Source organism: Prinia subflava, chromosome 1, assembly GCF_021018805.1.
Source record: "Prinia subflava isolate CZ2003 ecotype Zambia chromosome 1, Cam_Psub_1.2, whole genome shotgun sequence".
In the NCBI taxonomy this organism is placed as follows: domain Eukaryota; kingdom Metazoa; phylum Chordata; class Aves; order Passeriformes; family Cisticolidae; genus Prinia; species Prinia subflava.
This window is the reverse complement of record NC_086247.1, coordinates 85542202-85566172: the sequence shown is the minus strand read 5'-3', so window position 1 is coordinate 85566172 and position 23971 is coordinate 85542202. Positions and strand designations below refer to the sequence as shown.

Sequence of the window (23971 nt, the reverse complement as noted above, 5' to 3'; positions counted from 1 at the left end):
GTATCACCAACTCATTTCATATTCCTATTTTAATAAAGTACAAAGCAACAGAAAGAATAAGCTATTACTACATCTGTGTAAAAGTGCCCTCAGAAGTGCTGACTATGTTGTAATAGTGCAAGTTACACTTGCTGTATTTAACTAGCAAGCAACTAGTGTTTCACTAAACGTGAAAGCTAACGTCTTTCATTTTATTTCCTGTATGAAAAAGATACCTCAGTATGTGGAAATAGGAAGAGACTGGTTTTTATCAGGAATTTTACAGTATAAATTGAGAAGAGACAGGTTGAAGGTTCCAAATAGGTATACAAAATCACCCATCTCCTGCTTGTTTTTGTAGTTAGTTCATTACACCTCCTCGGTGGGGTATTCCCCACCAGCAGAATGACCTGCTTTGTGGCACTTTTCCTCATTCTTGACTGCACTAAGAGTGCATGACTGTTGCCATTATGTACCTAGATGGATGCAAAAATCCTTCTTAGCTCAAAGTATTACAGAGCATGTGAAACCAGTGGGGTTTTCACAGCCTGTCAGAATATATTAATAAAAAATGAAAGGATGAACTTCTTAACATCGTCAAAGAGAACATTAAAACAGCAGTATGGACCTGAAAAAGTTGTTTCTGTTTTCCTCACCCTGTATAACCAACTCAATTGTCTCAAGCTCTTTAACTTGTTGCTAAATGTTTATCTACACATGCTGTCAGAAATAACCTTGTTAGGAAGGTGAAGTTGGTGTCTCAGCAAATCAGACCCATGGAGTAGGCGTTGAGTGGCCTGTGACTCGCTTTCCTTTTTTCTCTTTCAGCACCATCAAAAGGAAAAGTGAGAAAAACAGCACAAACATTAGTTAAAGCCTGAATTTGATCCCATGTCCTACAGGAATAATTTCATTACAATGAAAGCAGACAGACAGTATCTGTAGGGTTTTTTGCTTTGTTTTTAAGCAGTGATAATTATATATCCAATTAATATAGCCTACAGCTCTCCCAAAGATCATAACATTTAATAATCTCTTTAATTAAATGATTAATAGGAAATGCAGGGGCAGGTCTTACAAATTACCTGATTTACCATCACTGAAGACAGATTCTCTTAAAAATGGCTACAAATGCCTTGTTCACAAAAGACTTTATTATCTAATGATGCATACTGAAAACATACAGAAATCTGCATGGTCCACTTTACATGCAGCAGAACAATCTTCACTTTACAATAAGTAAGTGTCAACTGTTTTATGCAAGAGACAACACTTTAAAGTCACATTTCTTAAAGAAAAGCTTCATTTACAAAAGAAATAAAAGGTAAAGAAGCAATTACCGCTTTTAAAAAGCAGCTGCTTTGTTCAAGAGTGGAAGGTTTATGCCTGTATTGAAAGACAACATGATCACAAATAATGAAAACAATGAACAAATGAAACACTTTTAGCATAAAGCAGTACACTTTCAAAATGACATACAAATAGTTAAAAATTTCATTATGTTGTCTATCTATCCTTTAGATATAAGGTCTTTCGAATGAGATCCCAACATATGTAATTACTAAATGAAAACTCTTCTGTAAGTATTGGTTCTATGTCATAGTGAACTGTATTTAACAAAATGTATACAAAGTCTGTAGCAAGTTGATAAAAAAACTAAAGTAATAAGAAACAGTACACTGAAGGCGCTCTATCCATCAAGTGCGCTCTCTCCCAGTTTTAAATGTGATGAACAGAACAGAAGTTGTAACTATGCCACGGTTGCAATGCCAGAAAATAAAACAAGATCATTTCTCAAACATGCAGGGAATTCTGCCACAATGCTATTGTCTCTCATTTGTCAGTTGTTCCAGTAAAATAACAGCTTAAACACCGGTGATGTTGATGGGTTAGCTTACCTTCAGTGTACTGAAAGTTGTACACAACCTGCTTTAAAAGAGGAGACCATCCCTGCGGGCAGGCTCAAGAAGGAACAGACCCCCTTCGGCACTGACTACACCAAGGGCATGCTGCTGTGGCCTGCACACACACACCTAGGAAAATGTGAATATAAACAGCATTTATGCTGGCCATTTTGTAAAGACAAAAATGAAGCCAAGTCTGCTAAAAACAAATCAACCACCCAGTATTACTGCTCTCTTTTTTTTTTTCTTTTTTTTTTTTATAACAGAGGCTTTTTTCTTTTTATAATATATACGAACTGCAACCATATACATTAGCATTGTACTTTTGTGCAGTCTTGGCAATTAAAACAGTTCTACAGTGAAAATTTTCACATAAGACACAAAACAGAATTACTCTAACATTTCTAAAAGAAATATCAGCCTTGATGTTAATTCAAATGTATCATTTCTTCCTCAACTTTGCAGGGGAAATATTTATGTTTATATACATTAATAACTGCTGTGAAATTTCTTCAGTCTTTGTATCTTAATTAATCAAACCCTTTGAACTTCTTCATCTGGTTTAAATTTTCTCCTGGATGAAGGGGTGCTGCAGAGCCTGGTTGATGCTAATCCGTTTAGCTGGGTCTAGCATTAGAATCTGGTCCAACAAGTCCTTAAGCTGGTGCACTTTTTTACGCTGGTCTTCAGGGAGTCGTTGGCACCCAATCAAGTCTGCTAATAGGTCCTTGGTTGGATTAATGGTGCTCATAACAGTAACTTTCTCCTACAAACACAGAAATGGCAGTCTTGTAGAACGGAAGTAATGCACAAAGCCCCTATGCACCCCTTTTACAGAGCTACAGCAGCAGCATTTCTGCAGCCTTGTCTCGTATCTGAGCAGCACCACCCTGCCCTGCTATGGCCTCATAAAACCGTCATGTGCAGAGAGCAGTGGAAAGAGCACTGTGGGGACAGAGGCCACCAACACAGATTCACACACGAACCCAGCGTCCCAGTTAACTCCGAACATGAAGTCCACATGGAAAGTTCCCATATCCGACCACTATTTTCTGATTCTTCTTGAATATAGTATATCAAAATGATAACAAAAATAATAGTGACCTCATACAATATAACAATAATATAACCACATAATTCTAAACATCCTTCTACAAAATTAAGGCAGAATTTCTTTTATTCGTAATTTAAGGACAGATGATGTGGTGATACCATGTATATCTACCAGATTTAATTTAGATTTTTCTTAATCATCTTCCTACAACCTAGGAAAAACATCTCTTTTGCCATTTTATAACTATGTAGTCTGTCCATAATGCTGCAAAAGGATTTTCTAAACAGCTTATAAAATCTTAGTTTTAGTTAGGAAGCCAAGGTACATTTGAAAGACCATAGAGTAGGAAAGCTTTGAAAAAGTGATGGGTTAGTCAACAACCACAGGTAAGACGACTTACCCTTTCCGTCACTTTATCTACTTCTATATACATGAAGTTGAGATTTTGATCAAAGTGCTGATCTTTGAACACACCTTTTCGAATCATCTGGAAAATGAGGAAGAGGCAGGAGTTTCAGGCAAGTTCTCTGTGTCTTACACATTTCACAATTAACATCAATGTCTATTAATTTAGTGCAACATGAGTAATTGAATACTAATAAAATATCAAAAGGACAGGAAGAGATGTGGAGATTGAATACAAAGATACAGTTCAAACCCTTTGAAAAAGGACACAGTATCTTTCATTGACTTACGCATTTTTTTCAGGTAGGTGCTTAGAAGGTTTCTGTTTTCACTTTATACTTAGTCTATGAAAAAGAACCTGTATACTTTCACTTCAGAAGATTTTAAATCAGTATAAATTACACAGTCAGAGCAAAGTCTAGTACTTACTCTTAGGAAAAGATGTAAATGACAAGAAACAGAATTCTAGGAGAACAAAGACTATGTTCTACTGTTCATTAGAGCAGTTTCATATATTAAGTACTTATTTTTCTTACCTTGTTTGGCATCTTTCCTTTGAGATCCATGGCAAGTTTCAACATATGATTATTGGTTTTGCCAGGAAACAGTATTTTTCCTGTATAAAGCTCATATAATGTGCAGCCTACAGACCACATATCTATACCATAGTCATATATTTTTCCTATAACTGAAACAGAGCAATTCCAGTTAATTCCATAAAGGCAGACTTTGACATAACATCACAAAAGCAGACAGATGAAAAAATATTGATTTGTAAACTATATTGGTGCTGCTCTTCTTAGGAACAAAAAGCTGCCACAAAAGAAGGATGTAAACCCTTTAGCTTTTAAAGTACCTGTATTTTAGAAAGGGAGGCTTTTACCTAACACCTAAACTGATCAGCTTTAAGTTAGCAAAAACCAAGAAGTCAGAACAATACCTCTAAACTGAAACATAACTATAACCCATCAGAATGACTTCTCACTGAGCGGATCGCCAACATACATGAAGAGTCACATGAACGTGCCTCCAAAGTTTGAATTTTTGACAGCCATCCTATTTCCAGAGTCACGTTTTGCTAAGACTAGAGAACAAATTCAAGTCAAACTTTCATCTGCTAATACTGGCACTTGCTGGTATGTGATACCCGTAGCTAATCCAAAATGTACTTACTGATTTCTGGAGCTCGATAAAATCTGCTAACTAGATAGGGTGTGATGTCGTTATCTGCGACGTGTGAAGCTGAGCCAAAATCACAAAGCTTTAGTATTGTTTTAGACTCGTTCACCTGAAAGTTAAACATAAATATCCATTGGCACTGGTTGTGGACAGAATTGATAACAGAACTGTAAAAGTGACAACACATTTAAGTCAGAGACAAGAAAAATATTCAGCCTTTAAACTGGACGTTCCTTCCTTTCTGTATTCTGAGAAAATTATAAAACCTGCTCAACCTGAAAGTGAGAATTAATGTCTTCAGATCCTACCAAATACAAAAAAGAGTCAGTTTCATGAACTTTTCCCATAACAAAATATCCTTGGTGGACCCACATTTCATTCCAGATACTGAAATTTTATGGATTTAGACTTGCAACTCCAGTACCCAGAGTACCACTTATAAAACAGCATATTATTCACATCTCATGCTTACATAGTAGATTGTACTGCTGAGCTAGTAATAGGAGAACATTTTAGATCAATAAAAAAATATGAGTTTGTCACACGGATCATGTCCAAAAAACCCAAAGGAAACTACCGGATTCCTATGATGCAGCTCTAATGTCCTACTGGAAAAGAGGCATTAAGGATCTTTCCCCATCATCTCACTCACATAAAATCTCCATTTAGACTCCAACAACATACTTCCATTTTGCAGAAAGCAAGAACATCTCTCAACTATTGCTGGGAAAATTTCAAATATTTCTCCTGTAAGACACTGTCCTACTTTGGAAAGTCTGCTTTCTATAAAGATAGAAGAGGATGTATGTTTGAAAAAGATTTTATTTAGATGCCGTGTTGTATTTCTTTCTTACTATTTATACCACAATACCATTTTATATCAAAGTGCGAACCCTTAACATTTCCAGTAAATTTGTCTTTACCTAAATGGACAGAATGATACGAATTTCCAATACTTTACACGACGGACCACGCAAAAAAAAGTTTTAATTATTTGTTACTTACCAAAATATTATCTGGTTTAATATCTGCATGTAGGATATTGCATCTTTTAAGAAGTTTTAAAGCCAGGAACAATTGCTGGCTGTAGGAACGCACAGCTTTAATGTGGAGTCCAACATCTTTCCCATACTTCTTTAACACCTCTCGTAAATTCATACTGGTAAGGGAAAGGGGGAAAGAAAGAATTGGAAAGAGCTTAACAGAAAAACTGGTAGTGGCATCCTAAATTCTAAGACAAACTTGAACAAACCACTTAGCTTTAAATATTTTTTAAGAAATGTAGCATTCAACACTCCACTCTGTGAGCTACAGAATTGAAATAAAGAGGTCAATCAGATCTGTCTTATGCCTATGTACTTACTTACTACACTGGACTTAATTAGTTCAGAGCATATTTTTCATCAGTATTGATATGAGAGGATTTATTTGCACATGAACAGCATTTTCTTAACAACCTTAAACCCTTTCTACTAGTTTTCTTCGGAAAAAAATGAAAAAGGAAGCACGCAAGATAAAATTTGAGATTTTTTTTGGTGACTTAAGCAGCAGATAAAAAGACCATCATTCCAGGACAAAAACATAACTGGACATAAATAAGATACAAGTGTGTTATCATGAGATAGCACAGCACAAGACAATAATTTGTTCAACAGCTTATTGATGAAATATGATGGTAATCTCACAGAATTTGCACTGTTTCAGTATATAACTTATCTTCACCCCAAACATGGCAAAACTTAAAATACGACATACACAGAAAACTTAGGATTTGAATAACTGATGTCTCTAAGAAGGAATGGGAACTAAGGCAATTAATGTATCTGATCTACTATAAAACAGTATCTACACAATCAACGTGTCACAAGAGCTTAATTGAACAGAAAGTGAGCATGCAAAGAACCACTGTAACAGTTTTCTCCCTAAGCTGTTACTATATGTGTACTCTTTAGAGTACATACAGCATTTCCTGAATCTCTCTGGGAATGCATCTTAATACAAACCCTTAAAATTGAGAATTGAGAAAACTAATAAAAATACTGACATATGCAAAAATCATTAAGAGCAGTACGAGCGAGATGAACCATCTCTAATACATTATCTGGTTTCAAATATTTTCCAGGCAGAAAACTCACAACAATGCTAAAAATAAATCAGAAATAGTTCAGTAAGTCTGTGAATTTGTGCCCGCAGACAATTTTTTTTTTGTTTCAAAGTTCCTTGCATTCTTGAATCTTGGCACTAAAACAAGGTATCAAAACAACAGCCAAATGCAGAAAGGTAAAGAACACACAGTAGTACTTTGCCTCTTACAGACAACCCCGAACATTTGTCATCTTACCTGAGTGGCTCAAATACCAGACAGAGATGTTGTTTGTGGTAGAAATGCCTGAACAACCGTAGACAATGAAACTTGTCATCAGGATCAGCATCATTGAGCTTCTTTAAAAATTCCAGTTCTTTCAGGCCAGTTTTTTGCCTGAAAACAGAGAAATGTGATTATGAAATGAAATCAGTTAAATTCTAGTATTTTTTTTAAATCTAAACATTCACTTGTGTGGCCATAATTATCCAGGAATAAGAAGTGTCTTGTCATTCCTTAATGTAATGACAGCTAAAAAACCAAAATCACAACAATGGTTTGCTGTTAATGACTATATGCTGGGTAAGTTTATTTAATTCCTGGATAGTCACTGTACCTTTGCAACCTACTTACCCTTTCCTCCTCACTCTCAGTTGCATGTAAGGCTAAAACTGGATTTTGTCCTGTGATGTGACAAATTTCGAACAGCACTCTCTTGAGAACTTTACTTGTTTAAAGAAGTGCTTCACCACATACAACAGCATTAAAAGGTTTAAACTGAACTGACTCTAGATTCAATTACACATCCCAACTTACCTGTACAACACACTGAACTAAGATAGCTTATCACCCACCCTTTTCCCATTAAAACTTTTCTAGATGCTTATTCACATAGCTAAAACAAATCCAGTTATACACACAGTAAGACAACTTTTCAAACTTCCAAGGTAAAATACATGGAAAAGATTTTCATTTTAGTTGTCATTAACACAAGAGGACACAAGAAATGACTGTATAAATACTGCAGCAGATGGTGAAAACGAGTATTGTAGACAAGTCAAGTCTTCAAATGACATAGTTTAAGAGATCTTACTTGTAAATAAATGTTCACTCATTCTGAAAGACCTCTTTGGTTTTTTGTATTTCAACAGTGAGAGTCTCATTTCTTTTTATGTATCTTATATACATGCAAATGTTTAGAAAATATACAAAAATAATTAAATGTATGGAGATCTTTCTGTAAGTTGCAGATGGTTGACTGGGATCCAACCCACAGCCTGCCAAATAGATTTGGTCCATCAAAACAAATTTTTTGCAGTCCACAATTCCCATCTCAAGAAATATAGGGCTCGTAATTAGCTGTAACCTTGTTTCTTGCTCTCACTGTTCAGTTTTGCAAATGAGAAAGTGCCTGACAAAAATGCAAGTACCCTTCTTCCTGTGACAGCTGTAGGTGGATACACAGTGTGGATACACAGTCCTCAAGTGCTTCCCATTATCTGGCTCATATTAGCAGAAAAGGCAGAAATCACAGCTGTGATCTGTTACTTCACTTGAAACAAAGGGAGATTTGAATCACACCATGAAAAACTTCCAACTGTTCCACATAATCTATTACCACTAAAAAAAGAAAATCATTACTTACATAAGTTCATTGTTCCTGATGATTTTCACGGCTACTTCTTGGTTTGCTCTGGCCATGTCCCTGGCTCTCACTACGTTGCTGAAGACTCCCTGACCAGTGTAGCCATAGACATTGTAACGTTTATCTAGAACTTCACCTATGTTAACACCTGAGGGAGAAAACCAAGCAGGTTCACATTATGAGGGATAAATGTAATAGAACTTTTCAAGAAAAACAAACCATTCTCTATCATTACAAAGTATAAGGGTAAACAGCAAGATCCTTTAATTTCATGGTGTACAATGTTTTGTATCACCTAGCTTTGTGGAAATTATGGGGAACAAAGTGTGATCCTTTAAGTCTGGAGTCCTTTCAAAACTGAGGTTAAAACCTGCACACTTGTTTCATATAACACACTCAGGGAGGGCTCTGGGATACATCTACATTAGAACAATATTTCAACACTTTTATACATGAGGATCTTCTCCACTCAGCACCCTCACTCTACCTGTCCTTGTTGATAAACAAATGTAACTTACGGTAATAGCCTTCTGCATCTGTCCAGTTATCCCTGAGATTGGGGTTTTCTTTGAAGTCTTTTCCAAACCCAGCAGCCCTTAGCCGAGCACTCTGAAATAAAAAGAGAAGTAACAGCTTTGCTCGTGTGCTCTATATTTTTCTTTGAGGTTGACTTACCAAAGTCCTTTCTCCCTACTGAAAAACTGTTCTCTCCACAATACAAACACACTTATCTTGCAGGAGAGAGAAACAACTTAATGTTATTTACATGCCAGTATCTAAAGACTGATGCAAGGAAAGAGGATGAGATCAACCAACTGCATTATTATTAAACATAAATGGCAGTTTCAATTAATACCCACAAGGAATTTATATAAGTCACATTAGAATGCGCATTTTGGACCATCTAAGACTTATTTACAGTAAGTTTATAGTAAAAAAGTTCAGCAATTTGCAAGGAAAACACAACTGTTCAAGCCTCGAATTTCTGTTCATTAAATGCTACGTTTCATAATATTATACACACTACCATAACACTTCTACAACTGCTGTTGACATCTCTTAACACACTGGGCAATATTTTATCACAGATTCAAAACTGTGAGTAGTGAAGTTTATCTTCAATTGAACAATGGTTTCTGGAAGGGGAAGCTGCTCACTTACAAGCCATATAAATCCCCACTTGTAATTTCTGAACTTTTAAAAATGGACCCTCACAAACACACTACACCCTTTAAGTATTCATCTTTCTCCAGATCAGAGGGATACCAGTTATTAGAGTAAAACCACAGCCTATGCTATATCTGCCATAAAAATTCTCCAGTTAATTTCGGTTTAAGTTAAGAAGAAAGTTCTTGGTTTTACTTATTTCTTGGTGTTGTGCATCAGCAACAATGCAGAGGATTTATAGAGAATGGCACATACAATCTCAAAAGTAGTCACTGGACTGCCAGCATCTGAGGGTCACTCAGCATACTTAGAGAAAAGCTCATAAAATAGTGTTAAAGTAAAACCAGGAAATGTATCTCTTCATCCCAAAAAATCTCCAAACAAACCACTAGATTACTTCAACATAGCATCATTAGCCAATGACAGTATCTTACACATTTTTTAAATTAACCATACATGAATCTCTGGAAGAAGCTCATATTCAGAACATTGCAGCATGGTAACAATAATAAGAAGCTGAACTGATAAATAGATTCAAGTTTTTACCACGTACCATTGTATTCAAACAGAAGGTGAATTCCTCAATTGCTTACTTTGGTAAAATTGCCACCAACTTCAGCAGGTTTTATTTCACTGAAATACTAAGTAAGAATCACTTTGCCTGCCTTGGTTTACCAAAAGATTAAGAACATACAAGTCACTTAGCAGCACGTGCTTCTACAAACCAAAGTTCTCACAACCCTCAAGTGACAGTGACTCCAACAAAAATCAAGCAGAAAAAACCCATACATTTCATCTCCAAGAATTACCTACATCAAAGTACGCAGCGAACATATCATCTGATTCTGTGAACATATCAGGAGCTAGCAGCTTCTTCTGAGATGAACCTTAAAATGAAATTCAGATTACTCAACATGAATAAAAAGTCACACAATAACTATGTTGCCAGTGTAATTTGGCACTTGGTATCTTTACAACATAGTCTAGATCAGTATATTGGAAACAGGTAGCTCTACTAATGTTTCTAGCAAATACCATTTCACATATTTCACATTCTAGAATATAAAACTCAGACTAGTTAAGTTCTCCAAAACACTAAAAAATATCTCCTTGAAAAACTACATGTAATAGCTTTCAAGCAGAAAGAGAAAACTACATACTTACATGCTCCCTACAAGTAATTACTATATATGTACATATACAAACATATAAAAAGAAGTGTAAGATTACTACGTGTATATATAAAAAAACACAGCCATGTTTTCAATACACAAGTTCAGGCTTTCTTGCTAATCACAAGATACTTTACTAAAACCCAAAGCTGTAAAGCCAAGAAATTCTTTCTTTGGGAAATGCTTTCTCCAACCCTGCCTAAAAGGACACAGTGTGCAGCTTTTTGTCAAATACAGTGTTTAGAATTGTGTTAAAGAGAAACATTTTTGTTATGGGCAAGATTATCCCTTTCTCACCTTTTAATCATCTTTAAATCCCACAGACATTTTACTTGGTTGATAAGATAAAAGCAAAGAAATGTACATTAAGTACACATTACTAAAAGCAAGCAAACTTCAGACTGTTTCATTCATGCACACATTATGGCAGCCCTCCATGAACATGGCAAATTGGAGACCCTCCCTTCACAAGGCAATGGAGAAAAATAAACAGTTAATTCAGCTCAGAGGCTTCAGGTCTTGTGATGCACAAACCCCTTCCATACCAAATAACCAGACTGAAATCTGACAGCATAAAAAAATCATCCAATATGCTGGTAACACTGTTTCAAGGTAGAGACCTGTCACCTGACACTTGTGGGGAGGCAGTTTATACCTCTGGTTTGAACTACAGACCCTTCTAGAAACTTCCTCAAATTTTCCTTTTAGTTCCAGTTACCTGTACTGAGCTACAATGAGTTATTGACTAGTTTCTTAGCAACTTACTACTCTGGCCCTATAAGAGGTCAGGATAGAAATAAAAATTTACTCTTGCAGAGGAAGATAACCCACTGGTTTCAGCTGTTGTTACAGCCACCTCCAACCCAGAATCCTACCACCCAGATGTGAATGTACCTTTAAAAACCATTTTTACACGTCTATGTGGAAAATGCCTATGTAGTTAAGACTTAAATTTTCATATGCTTTAATAGACAAAATTAGAGAGCAGTACACACTTTGAGAAAACAGGAAAAACCGCATTGTCTGTTAGACATAATAAGCCTAAACTTATGCTATGCAAAGAAAGCGCTAAAACAGTTCTTTTCACTGATGTTGCAGGAGAACAATCTGAAAACACAGGGCTCAAGGGAATGCCAGGATAAACTACAGAGCAGTACAGCAGTCCCAAAGGGATGCAGCTTTATTACTCTGAAGAGAAGCATCCACTGGAGACAGTGTATTTCGCCCCGAAAGATACGCAGGACATGAAATACAAGCTAACTGCAGCTCTCCCTCGGAGCGGCTGGCCAGGCCCCACAGCCCTCGTTAAAGACTGCTATTGCAATTAAACCGCAGAGAGAAACCAAAGCAGCTTCAACTAGGCAAAGCACCAGCACACAGCAACTGCATACACCTCTGACTACTTGGAAGATGTACAGTAATCCACTTTAAAGACAAAAAAAGCAGCAAACTTTCAATAGTACAGGGTGAGCTGGGAGACGTTCTACATTCCTTTTGCTGCAGCTGGCACAAGGCAGGCTTTATATCAAAATTTATTTCATTTCAGCATTGCTGTACAACAGAGTACACACAGGGGGGAAGAGAAAGAAAATACCCATTTCAGCAATTAGCTATGCTGCTAGAATGGACTTCCTAGCAGTGATCCTCAAAAGCTTTCATCATTCTAAATAACTACAGACCCACCTATATCCTCTGTCACCAGTGGCTTTGACCAACAAAAGGTATAAAAGGAGCATAATTTCCAACCCTCACAAAATAAAGTCTAGAACTCTACTAAGCTTCTAAGAAAACAACTTGCCTAAGTGAAAAGAAAAATTTGGAAGGGTAATTCTTAACCATAAAGACAGACATCGTTATTTGCTCTTCCAAATGTAAAGCACAAACTGTGTTAAGTTATTAGGAATACAGAACATGTTCCACTCATATTATCCTTCCTAACGAGGAAGTTCTGTTTTAATGGTATGTTTTAAGTACCATAATATTTGTAAAAATGTTCACAAATTCCATCCAAAAAGTCAATCTACTTCCTAGTCTGGAAGTGTGTAAGTAAACTAAGCCAAGTGTCTGAGCTTTCATAACTTGCATTAGAGAGATTCAGGATCTTACCGTTGCTCTGTTCTGTCATGAGGTTGTGCTTGGCTTTCACTGATGCTTCAAATGTGTCCACATTCTCCCGTTCATACTCCTTAACATCAGCAGCAACTCTTTCTAGGATGTCGTCAGGAGAGTTTGAGCGACTCCGTGTACTGCTTTGGGGGCTGCTTGGTTCAGATGGCACAGACATGTTACTGTCTTCTGTCTGGCCTTTGTATTTCTAAAAAGAAAATTCATTTTTAATCTCACTGTTACACCTTATCACAATTTCAACATTTTCACAGACACCCTTTCAATGGTTTGGGCTTTCATCTGAAACATTAATCTTTGCTTTCATAATCACCCATGTCTATAAAGGTAACAGATTATTTTCAGAATGGGATACAACTTCTGAAAATTCAATTTGCCACAATGCACCACAGCCCAGACCATAAGACTGAAACATTCATGGGTGTTCCTTAGGTCTTCACATTTCTGCAAAAATAGATTATTACTAAATATTAACTATTTGATTATGCACAACAAAATGGCAGCAGTAACACATTTATTACTAAACTGTTCTGGCACACAAGCACTCAAATACAGTCTTTGAAGAAAAATTAATTATTTTATATCCTACATTCTAGAATATTTCCCCATTTTATTAGTGTTATGGTACAGAAAAGTACCTTTTAGACTCATTTTTTATTTGAACTGCAAATCCTATTTATTCATTTGTTTTGAAAAATTTCAGGAGCATTAAAAAACTTTCAAATATCATGTTTACAATTTTTGTTACCTTTAAGCACTGCGATATACAGATCTCACTTCCTATCCCAAAAAGTAAAAAGCAAGATGAAGAAATGCTGCTATCACTCAATTGTCAAGGTTGTACTATTCAATAATACAAGCAGAGGTTTTTCCACTTAGGGAATTCAGCTCTGCAATTTGCTTCCAGCCTGCACCAACATCAGATATAACCAGTCTTTTAAACGATTTTATATGGTTTCGCTCAGTCATAGTTCTGAAGGATTTTACAATGAGCTTTGCATAAAACTCAAACCATGAACAGTATTTTTAGTGCTATTTAAAATAAGCAGTACATTAAAGCCAGTGATTTTGTACCTGATACTAACTAAATAAATATGCTACAGCATTTTGCTTGCTGTGTTCTAATTGTGTGCCAAATCCCACCTTTGAGAAGAGCCAGCTGACTCCTACTGTACAATGACACCCCCTTTGGCCACGGCTTCTTCCAGGGGTCTGGATCACACATTACACCTGTGATTACTGTTACCTTGCTACCCGGAGTAAGAAGTTCACACAACTCACATGTGCTTTTAGGAAGGAACCCATGGCTTTACAAAATATTGGGAATTGACAGGGACAACTTTTACTTGAAACAAATGGACCAGTTAGGTTACTGGATGTATAACTTATTGTTACACTGAAGTCATATCAGTGATACAGCTACAGAGAAAACCTACAGATGAAGATACCTCAAGAATATTTTTAACCTGTCTTAGGACCATCAGAGAATGACTCACAGAAGAGTTTTAAACTTTAAACACTTCAGTTTTAAAAGCAATGCTGTGACAATAGAAGTGCAGAGTTTAAGAGAGACTAACACTTGCAATGAACTAACTGGAAAAATGCAGCAGTAGGAATTACTATTGTTATGCAGCAATAGGCAAAGAGCCTTCCCTACCCTGACATTCTACACTAAAAACACAGAATTAGTTCCTATAACCACGTACCTGAACAATTGCTTGCCGCTGTAATCTCCTTTGTCTTATCTCTGCTTCTTCATCCTCTTCTTCCAAATCAAAGTCTTCAAGACTACAAAAATATGACTTTTTTATGTAACTTCATAAACATATAATTATCTATTGAACTTTACCAAGTACAGTTGCTTGGCATACAGAGCACAGAATATTTTAAACAATAGCTGTTCAAGTGACTCAGAAAGCAATGCTGTATGAAGTCCCACTGCATATATTTACACTTCCTTACAAAGAAAACTTATCTCTTGGTATCTCACTGGGACTTTCTGCATTCCATTTTTAATTGCAACCAATTAACAGCCCTCTTCTAAAAGTCAACAAAAAATAAAAAAAAACTGGTTCATTTTCATTGCAGCATCATTTTCCTTAATAATTTGATTAAGAATGCATACTCTTGCACAAATGAATGGGCAGATGTTTATGAAATAAAAACATAGTTTGCAGACAGCAGTTAAAGCTCTTCTTCAAGCAGTAAGCTTTAGTGATCAGACCAAAAGTTTTCACAAGATACTGATCAAGTTGAATTTAAAAACCCAATGATATATCTTCCCCTCAGTTCTGTCCACTAGCCTACAGGTCTTGGTATTTTTTCTATATTCTAAAGTTTTTCAGATTCTCACAACACTGATTTTTGCAAGATTGCAAGTACAAAGACATGATTATGGTTTTAGGTGACAACTTAAAACTACACCATGAAGATGTTACATGTTAGTTCATTCCTGGTATCAGTGGAACTGCAGATTATGAGTAATCTAAGTTAGAAACATAGTCTTACTTTTCATCTGATGAAGACTCCTGTTCAGCTTTCATGCCCTCAGAAAGACTACCTTTAAATTTGTCTTCTTTAACTTTGCTTCTGCTCCTACGTCTATGGCCACCACGTGACCTGGACCTCCTCCGAAGGCGAGATCTACTTCTCCGGCCTCTATCCCTGTGTGTGATAAGAGCAAGAGATTTGGATTTCAGGGGGGTTGTTTTGGTTTTTTTAAGAAAAAAAGGAAAATCTTTTCAGAAAACATCAAGACGCACAATGATTCCAAGTAATAAAACAATTTAATTCATGGAGGACAAAACGAATCTAACTGTGCTAGCACATATTAACACGGACAAAAAAGAATAGCACGGTCTTTTTACACATAAGACAGCAATCCTCATTCTTCCTCTAATATCTTACAAAATACTCCTAAAAGCACAGGGTGCCCTTACCTCCTCCGAGGAGATCTACTCCTCCTCCTGGGAGATCGGCTCCGTCGAAGGGGGGTTCGAGATCTCCTCCTAATGGGCGACCGAGACCTTCTTCTGGATGGGGACCATCTGCTGGGTGGGCTGACATCCTTGGATCTTTCACGCCTAGACAAAATGTCATCCCTGGTCCGTGTTCTTAAAACAGAGGAAGAGAGTGGTAGTAAAAATCAGGAGCAAGCTGAGAACAAAGAAGTCCGTTCCCTCTAAAAACTCACTTGGAAAATCTTACTGCAGGTGAGGGACCACGAGATGGACTTCTGAGGGAGGGAGGGAGGGATAAGTAGGCTGCAGAGCTGGCTGCCCCTCCTGGGTGTCTCTCCCCACCCTGGCAAGTGTGTGCCCGTACAAAGATCTAGCTCAGGACAAGTCTGGAAACAGCTCATTAATTACTACCACGAAGACAAGAGAGGTTTTAAAACAAAGCTTGTGTTTAGGTCTGACATCAATAGTGGCCTGTTTTCATGCTTACCAGAAAGAGTACTGAACCAATTCATAAACCCCAAAATCCTATTCTTGCGAATTATTTCACCAACCTCCCACCATGCTATTGAAATTTAGGCTTAGGACCATGCACATGTCACAGTAGTGACAGTAATGCCTGTTCCAACTTGGGCACTACAACTGCAAGATTTCAACATCTCACACATTCCAAAAAAGCAGGTGAAAACTAGAATTCTTAACTAAAATCTAAACTATCCCTTCTCAAATGAAAAAAATAATTTAAGTCTGATACTATATACACTACTCAAAACTTGTTTATTCTTGCCTATACAGATTCACAATTATTCAAGAAAAAAATCTTTGATGGGATTACTACATTAAAAAGCTTAACTGCATGACAGTGAGAGTCCAGTGAAAAACTGGAGAGAATATAAATTTAAAAATTAACTACTACTCTAATGAGGCTGCATTAGAAACTGGAAAATAGTTTCACACTATTTCAAAGGAAACGCTGCTACTCTATTTTTTCCTGCTACTTATTTTTGATTTTTTTTTTTAAATCAAGTTGGAACAACTCATTACAGGTGTTACATCTCATCAATGAACAAAATATCTTGGGTCCAAAAGACTAATTCCACCCATTCTGCATTTTTTTCATTTGTTTTGAAACTTCTACATCAGTTTCAATTACGTTAACTACAAACAATGATCAGACATAAAGAACTGATGCAAAATAGTAAACAGTGAGGCAAACAGAAAATCTATGCATGTGCAGAGTACTGGCAGTTTCTACAAGGAATTACTGCACTCAAATGCTGGAGTAGGCCAATACCTTTAGCCCAATTAATTTATATTATATTCTTGTGAACAGTATTACATAAAAAGGCACAGCATGAAGAGTTCCAGGCTTCCTGACTAACTGAGTGGTTATACTGCCAAAACTCAATCAAAGTATCTGTTACAAAAAATAAATTAGTTCAGAGATCACAGGGATGAGATAAAAAGTGGAAGATGATTAAGAATTCATGGTAACATCACATAATGAGTAACTCTGAAGACCTGAGGAGTGTCTTACAGGATTAGAACACTGGAAACAAACTTGAAAAATGAAATTACTGGGATTTTTTTTGTTGTTAAAACTGTTCATTAAAGATCCTGAAATTCTCTGTCTGAGCAGTTAAAACTTGAACACAGGTGGAATTAATTCAGATGTCTTACAAGGGAAGATTATTCCTGCTGATCTGCAAACACCTCCAGCAGAAAAGGTTTTAGTAGTCCCCCACTCACATGCTGCTCACCACGCAGTTACAGAAGTGCGAATTTGACAGCAAAATTCTAGACACATGCATCACTTGAAATAAGAGTCTAGACAACCAATTCAAACTGGCTGCAATGCAAGCTGTCAAGAAACACAAAAACTGAAAGATGCAAAATGTTGCAGAGGAAAAGTTAACTACTATGACAGAAAACTCGGTGGTCAACACATTTCCGATTCACCAGAAAGCAGCCAGATAAACTGCTAGCATTTACAACGCTTGCTTGATCGGGTTAGCATCACTGGGGCCATTCTCCAAAGTACCCAAAACACCCCATACCTGAAACAAGAGTAATCTTCAGGGATTCAGGCTGAAACTTGCACATTTTTAGGTGCCTATTCACTAAGCTTTGTAGTTCCAATTCGTTTCAAATTCATACTTTGTTCTTAGTTCTCAGACTGGGTGAAGCTAAACCCCCTGATATGAAGTTTTAAATTATTTATTATCCAATGCTGAACTCTTCTGACTCTTAAACTTCTTACAGCTAATCAATTAACTTCCAAAAATGCGAACACTTATATTGTTCTCTTCTTGGAAGCTCGCCACCCAGGCATTATTTCAAATTTCAAGATAACTGCTTTCATAGGCTAAATCTGTCTTTTTTAAAAAATGCCAAGACTACACCAACAACACTAAACAGATTTCCATTCTTCTCCTTTATATGTATGCAAAATATGGTAACTACATACAGCAGTCCAGTAACAAAGAAATGCCACTAGCAAATGAAAACTCACATTTTAAAGGAAAAAAAAAGACTCTGAGAAGGACATCTTGATATAAAAATTTGCACTGACATACTGACTATCACTAGGGCTTTTTTTGAGGGGAAAGAGGGGATCATTACACACTCTTAGCCAACACTAATACGTAAAACCAGGGAAGACTCTCACTCTAGAGAAGTTTTGGAAGGTAACAGAACTACTGACAAAGAAACAAAACAGAAGCCAAATTCTGCATCCAACCAGCGATGAAAAGGACACAGTTACAAAACTTGTTCCCAGTAAAGGTGTGAGCAGCAAATAACTTAGCACTTTAACTACGACAAGATGAATTTGCATATCTGACAACCGGGAGGAATAATTTTTTAAAAAACTGAATACATACGAAGTAAGCTCATGATATAATGTACAATCTGATTACCTTTTTTAATACCTATTTTCCCAATAAAACATGGAGATAAACACCAGACTAGAAGATAGTTCACCCCATAATGCATTTTTGTGATGGCTTATGACACCTTTAAGTTACCTGGGAGAAGACAGACGCCTCCTTTCTGATTCTCTTCTTTTTCTTTCTGCAGATCTACTCCTCACTCTTCTAACTGGAGACCGTGTTCGAGAGGGGGATCTGCTCTGTTTAGATCTACGATCGTTAAAGAGAGGGGATCTGCTTCTTCTTGACTTTTCACGCGGTTTGGGAGATAAGCTTCTCCCTTTTGGGCTACGGCCAGGTCGTCTAGGGGACCTGTTTTCTTTCCCTGAAGAAGCATCTTTAGAAGGAGATTTAATTGGCTTTTTTTCTTTGTCAGTCTCTGATCTCCTAGGTTTTCTATCTTTGGACCGTGATCTTCTATCTTTGGATTTGCTTCTTAGTTCTGCTGGAGATTTAGATTTTCTACCACGATCTCTGCTTTTGCTTTCATTTACAACGGGAGACTTTCTGCGGTCTCTTGATTTACTTTTATCATCAGCCTTATTTCTGTCCTCTGCAGGAGACTTAGACTTTCTGTTTTTCTCCTGAGATCTCCTCTTAAGTACTGGAGACCTAGATTTCCTTGTCTGATCTTGAGACTTACTTCTCTTGTAAGGACTTTTGGATTTCCTCCTTTCTTTTGACTTGCTTCTAGTAGTCTTCTCTTTGACTCCATCAACTCCCACCTTGGCTTTCTTTTTGTCAGATCTGTGCCTAGTCCTTTCTTTTGATTCACTCTTACTTGCTTTCTTGGAACTAGTTTTATTGTCCATGGGTTCTAATTTCCCCTTAGCATTTGACTTTGTAGTGGGTCTTGTTCCATTTCGTGCTTTTTCATTTATCTCCCCCTCTTCTTCAGATCCTGACTCATAACCTTGTAATATTAATCCCATCCCAGACTGGACTTTTCCTTCCATCAATTCGTTTTCAAGTTCAGCTTTCAGCAATGCTCTTTGTTTCTCTAAGTCTTCCAGAGGGGCCAAAAAATCAATTTTAGTTCTTTTCGCTGGTCCATCTTCTTTGTCAGAGGCATCAGCCACCTCTTTCCATTTATGTTTCTTATGTTTGTGTCTGTGTTTATGTTTTTTGTCCTTATCATCTTCTGAAGAATGTTTGTGTTTCTTGTGTTTACTTCGGTGTTTGTGTTTCTTTTTTTTGTGTCGGCTGTGCTTGCTCTGAGGTTGGTCTGCCTCTGACACTTCCCCATTTTCTTCATTCACGCTTTTCTCGGATGCCTCAGCATCCTCAACCCTGCAAAAAACAAAGAGATGAGTGCTATAAACTCACTGTAGTCATTTATCCCATGTTAAGCAGACAGCCTTTTATGACAGAAACTAACTGGCATTTGTTCACCAACCTCAGGGAGAATTAAAAATGCACCACTAATTTAAGTAAATTATAACAGCAGACACAATTCCACAGGAGCAGATAGCTACAGCTGCAGAAGGAAACAGTACGAAAGGAACAGACAGCAAATGCACTGACAAAACCAAATGTATGGATGGAATCAATGCTAATGCCTTTACATTCAATTCTGACCTATCTGTTAATAGCATATAACAGTGCTGAATATTTATTTGTCAGTCCATCATCGTCTGTGTCACTTTCTGCTCCATTCCAATGCCTGACCCAAGCTAGGCCTCTTACAGGTATTTTCAAGTGGCAGAAAACAGTAGTGCTCCAAAGATCAAAATGTATTTCAAGGTATGATGCTGACTACCTTATGAAACTTTCTTGCAAAATCTCATGCAGAGCTGACTAACTCTTTTAGCTACCATTTTTTTCTCTAAGCGTACACACCTCTTAGAAAATCAAGAAATGTTCTTACACATTTATTTTATTTATGCAATACAGGGAACACTATTGAGGAACAGGATAAATTAAGGAAGTCTAATTTCAGAGCAGCTTTCTGATAGTATGCAGCAGATTAGCAGCTTCAAAAAAATGTGGTAACCTTGACACCTGTAAAACACCATTGACTAAAACAAGCTGAAAATAAGTCTACAGCAGGTTATTAAAGTAATAACATATAGTGTTTCTTCTAAAAAGAGTATTTTCAATTACCTATAATTTCTCCAAGTAGTAACTTCAAAAAATATAAAATTCAGTCCTGATGTTACACATTCCCTTGTATTATCTTCCATAGCTACTAAAATTGGGTTAGCAATAAGGGTTTTTACAGTGTTTAGCAAATACATCTTGATTTCCTTCAAAACATCACTTAAGTTACTGTCTGTGGTAATGCAGACATTTGCCTTTTGAAATAATATTACAGGTGCCAGAGCTCACCTTTCTATAAACCCATCCCATGTAAACTACAGTTTTGAAATTTTCTAGTTACCACTTTAATAACTTAAACATAGCTCTTTGCTGTATACTAAGCCTCGTGAGGTGAAAAGAAATCCCCCAAACATGACGGTCAGGAGCAGGGGGTGAACGTGATCATTTCCACAAAAATGTGGAAATTATCTTCTGAACTCTATTGGTTTCATACAACAGTTGTTTCTGAAGAGTATGAGTAGAGTAATAATCTGATACAATAAATGTATCAGAGATAGCCTAAGCCAGACCTAAAGGACAGCACCTCACTACGAAATCAGCGTCTTCCTGATTAAGGCCAGGATCTTCAAGCAGTGCACATTAACTCTCTCCTGCTTGAATTAGGGCAAATTCTTGTACTAGAAAATAAAGCTGACTTTTCTGCAAAGTACACTTAAATTATTTGCTAAAATCGTTAAAACTTTAGTGCCATGAAATGATGACTTTCCAAAAGGAACAAACTGTTTGAGTTAAAAATACTAAATACTCAGAGACTTAACTCTTCCCATTCTATTACTACTTCTCTTCCCATTTCTATTACTACTTCTGCTTACTCCAGGCAAACAGAAAGGTATTTTTTTATTGCTACCTCCTGACACTCCACACCATTATGATAAGAGAATATCAGAACAAAAGAGGAAAGATTGGCTTAAAAAGAGCTTATTTTATCTTGAACTTGGCATTAATAAAAATTAAAGAAAAAGTATTAAATGCAAAACTTCTTTAACTTGGATCTGCCATCCTGAGCAAGTCCATCTGTGACATAAGTAGGGAGATACGACAAGGAGAATTTTAAGGGAATTTTAAGATAATTTAAGGAAATTTAAGGGAATTTGCCTTTCAAAATTTCATTTCGTTGAATCCAGAATCTTGTGTAAGTCCCAAGTTAACATATTAGAAGTACTTCAAGACATTATAAAAATATTAAAGATAATATAAATCACATCTGTTCAAGCTGTTCCAGGTAAGTCTTCCTCTTCTTAACAGCAGAAAGTGACACCAAAATCCTTAAGGAAGTTATTTTGTTATTGTTTGTATTTTGGAGTTATGTAATAGCCTCATCTTAAATTCTGGAAAAGCCAGCTGGTAGCTAAGGTGCCAGAGGAGACACATCACCCTAGCAGTATCTCAGGCCACTACAGGCTGCCAACACAACTGCCAGCTGTCTTTGTAAGTCAACAATAAAATGAGGTTCATTAATATGCAAAAAATAGTTAAAGTTTTCTTCATGTACGGGATACATTTATTTCAAGTAATTTCATTAAACTGTGGATAAACTTCAGTTAAATGTTTCAGAGGTATAATGACATGGATGAAAAAACCTTTTAAGGATATTTTAGGTGATGAGGCATATCTATATGCTTAGGTGCTAATGGCTTTAAACAGAGAGGAACTGTGACATGAACTTGTTATAGTCCTATTTCTTCCTATTTTTAAATTCAAGGAGAAGAATTACAGAAAGTTCAGAAGGATGTGCAGCGATTTCACCCATCCTTTCTTTCCTACAGGGCTCCTATCATCAGCCTCTATCATCAGCTTCTACCTTATTACTTAACTTTCTCTTTATAATACTAAACACTGTACTTCATGTGCGTGTGTTTTACACGGCTCACATATACTTCCACTGTTTTTCGTTGCCTGTTTTCCATTCCCACAATAAACAACAAAATCAAGCCTCAAATCAAAACTCTTTCAGGAGAAAAAACCCAGAGAAAACAGTTTATATGGCTAAAATATTAATGTAGTTAAGAGGAGCGATAGAGCAAGCATTAGATGGTTAACTCCCAGCAGAATTTCCAGAAGACTGTCTTTGACGAGCTCCCGAGCGTGGACAAGCCCAAACCCCACGGCACTAACCGGGGTGCCTGCGAAACGCACGCCCGGGAGCCCCGTTCCGGCGGGGAGGCGGCAGCTCGATCCTCGCTTCCCAACGGGAGCCGGGACTTGCCAGTCATTTCGAGCGCTGGAAGGAGGGGCTGGCGGCAACAAATCACTTTCTGCTTCCACCAGCACGGGCACTTTCTATACCGCGAGAGCGGCCGGGGCCCGGGGGAAGGAGGGAGGGAGGGAGGAGGGTTCGCCGCAGGGCGGGCAGCGGCTCGGCGGCTCCGGGGCAGCGCCGCGGCAGCGGCGGGCGCGGAGCCCCCCGGCCCCGCTGGCACAGGGTGTGCGGGGCTGTGCGTACGTTCGAGTGGCGCGGCGGGACCCGGGGAGCGCCGGCCCGGGTCGGCCTCAGGGATGCCCGAACCCTGAGCGCCCGGGCGGGCAGCGGCCTCGCAGCCACGCGGAGGATGCGCGTCCCTGCCCCGCGTCCCTCAGTCCCACGTCCCCCGCGCCAGCGGCAGTCCCGGCTCGCGGCGGCCGGAGCGCCGCCAGGGCGGGAAGGCGCACGCGGGACTCCCGGGGACACGCGCCCGCCGCCGCTTCCCTGCTCTTCCCTTCCCCCTCCCCCCGCGCGGCCCTCCCGAACCCACGGGCGGATCCAGCGCCCCGGGCCCCGCCGGGCCGCCTCACCGCGGGGCCAGCGGCGCCTACAGCAACCCCCCACCCCCGGAGCGGCCGCCTTGCCCCATCCTCCTCTCCATACCCCCTTCTTCCTCCCTCGCCACTTCCACCCGGGCCGCTTCCCGTCGTCCCCGTCCCGTGTGTGTGTCCCCCGCTCCCCAATGCCCTCGCCCGCGCTTCTCCCTCCACCTCCCTTCTCCTCCTCGCCAAAGCTCCAGGGCGAGCAGCCTCCCCCCCTCCGGCCGGTCCTTACTCGGGCGGTCGCTGCTCGGGCTCGGCCGCGGCGGCCATTTTGAACTTCCGAACTCCTTCGCTGCCGCCGCCGCCGCTGGGAGGGGCGGGGGGAGACGCGGGGCCGGAAGTGAACCCCGCGCGCGGGGCCGGCGGTGCGGCGGAGGCTCCGCCCCCTCCCTGCCCCCCCCTCCTCGCCTCTGGGGCGGTGGGCAGGGATCGGCAGGGAGGGATGAGGTAGCGGGGGATGCTCTTCGCCGTGAGGGCCCTGAGACACC

At 38.6% G+C, this 23971-nt stretch overlaps 1 protein-coding gene and 1 long non-coding RNA gene across 5 annotated transcripts in view; one reads left to right on the top strand and one right to left on the bottom strand.

Annotated features, from left to right (window-relative positions):
* Positions 1 to 1113: 1113 nt before the first annotated feature.
* On the bottom strand, positions 1114 to 23862 carry PRP4K (pre-mRNA processing factor kinase PRP4K). 2 transcript variants are annotated; one of them, XR_010080925.1, is made up of 16 exons: positions 23716 to 23862; positions 18696 to 19889; positions 15652 to 15825; positions 15221 to 15376; positions 14419 to 14500; positions 12695 to 12902; positions 10230 to 10303; positions 8768 to 8858; positions 8250 to 8397; positions 6863 to 7000; positions 5527 to 5680; positions 4516 to 4630; positions 3879 to 4030; positions 3338 to 3424; positions 1878 to 2649; positions 1114 to 1365 (listed from the first exon to the last, which is right to left on the bottom strand). XR_010080925.1 is itself a non-coding variant. In XM_063401569.1 (15 exons), exons 1-15 carry the CDS (start codon positions 23751 to 23753, stop codon positions 2446 to 2448), a joined length of 3015 nt encoding a protein of 1004 aa, XP_063257639.1. In that variant the 5' UTR covers positions 23754 to 23862; the 3' UTR covers positions 1114 to 2445. The 2 variants fall into 2 exon arrangements, 1 of the variants encoding a protein (XP_063257639.1); XM_063401569.1 differs by having other exon boundaries at positions 1114 to 2649.
* Positions 22897 to 23971, top strand: part of LOC134552716 (uncharacterized) — a 14053-nt gene continuing 12978 nt past the window's right edge. The window contains exon 1 of one of the 3 annotated variants that reach the window (XR_010080930.1): positions 22897 to 23122. This is a non-coding gene — a long non-coding RNA (uncharacterized LOC134552716). Of the gene's footprint in view, positions 23139 to 23899; positions 23931 to 23971 lie in introns of those variants that run through there. The other 2 variants (XR_010080929.1, XR_010080931.1) reach the window with 2 other exon arrangements.

Coding starts and splice junctions, on each gene's coding strand:
- PRP4K (XM_063401569.1), bottom strand. CDS start 23,753: ATGGCCGCCGCGGCCGAGCCCGAGCAGCGACCGCCCGA. Junction 15,826..18,695: donor AGGCGTCTGTCTTCTCCCAG/GTAACTTAAAGG, acceptor CTCTGTTTTAAG/AACACGGACCAGGGATGACA. Junction 15,377..15,651: donor AGTAGATCTCCTCGGAGGAG/GTAAGGGCACCC, acceptor TATCACACACAG/GGATAGAGGCCGGAGAAGTA.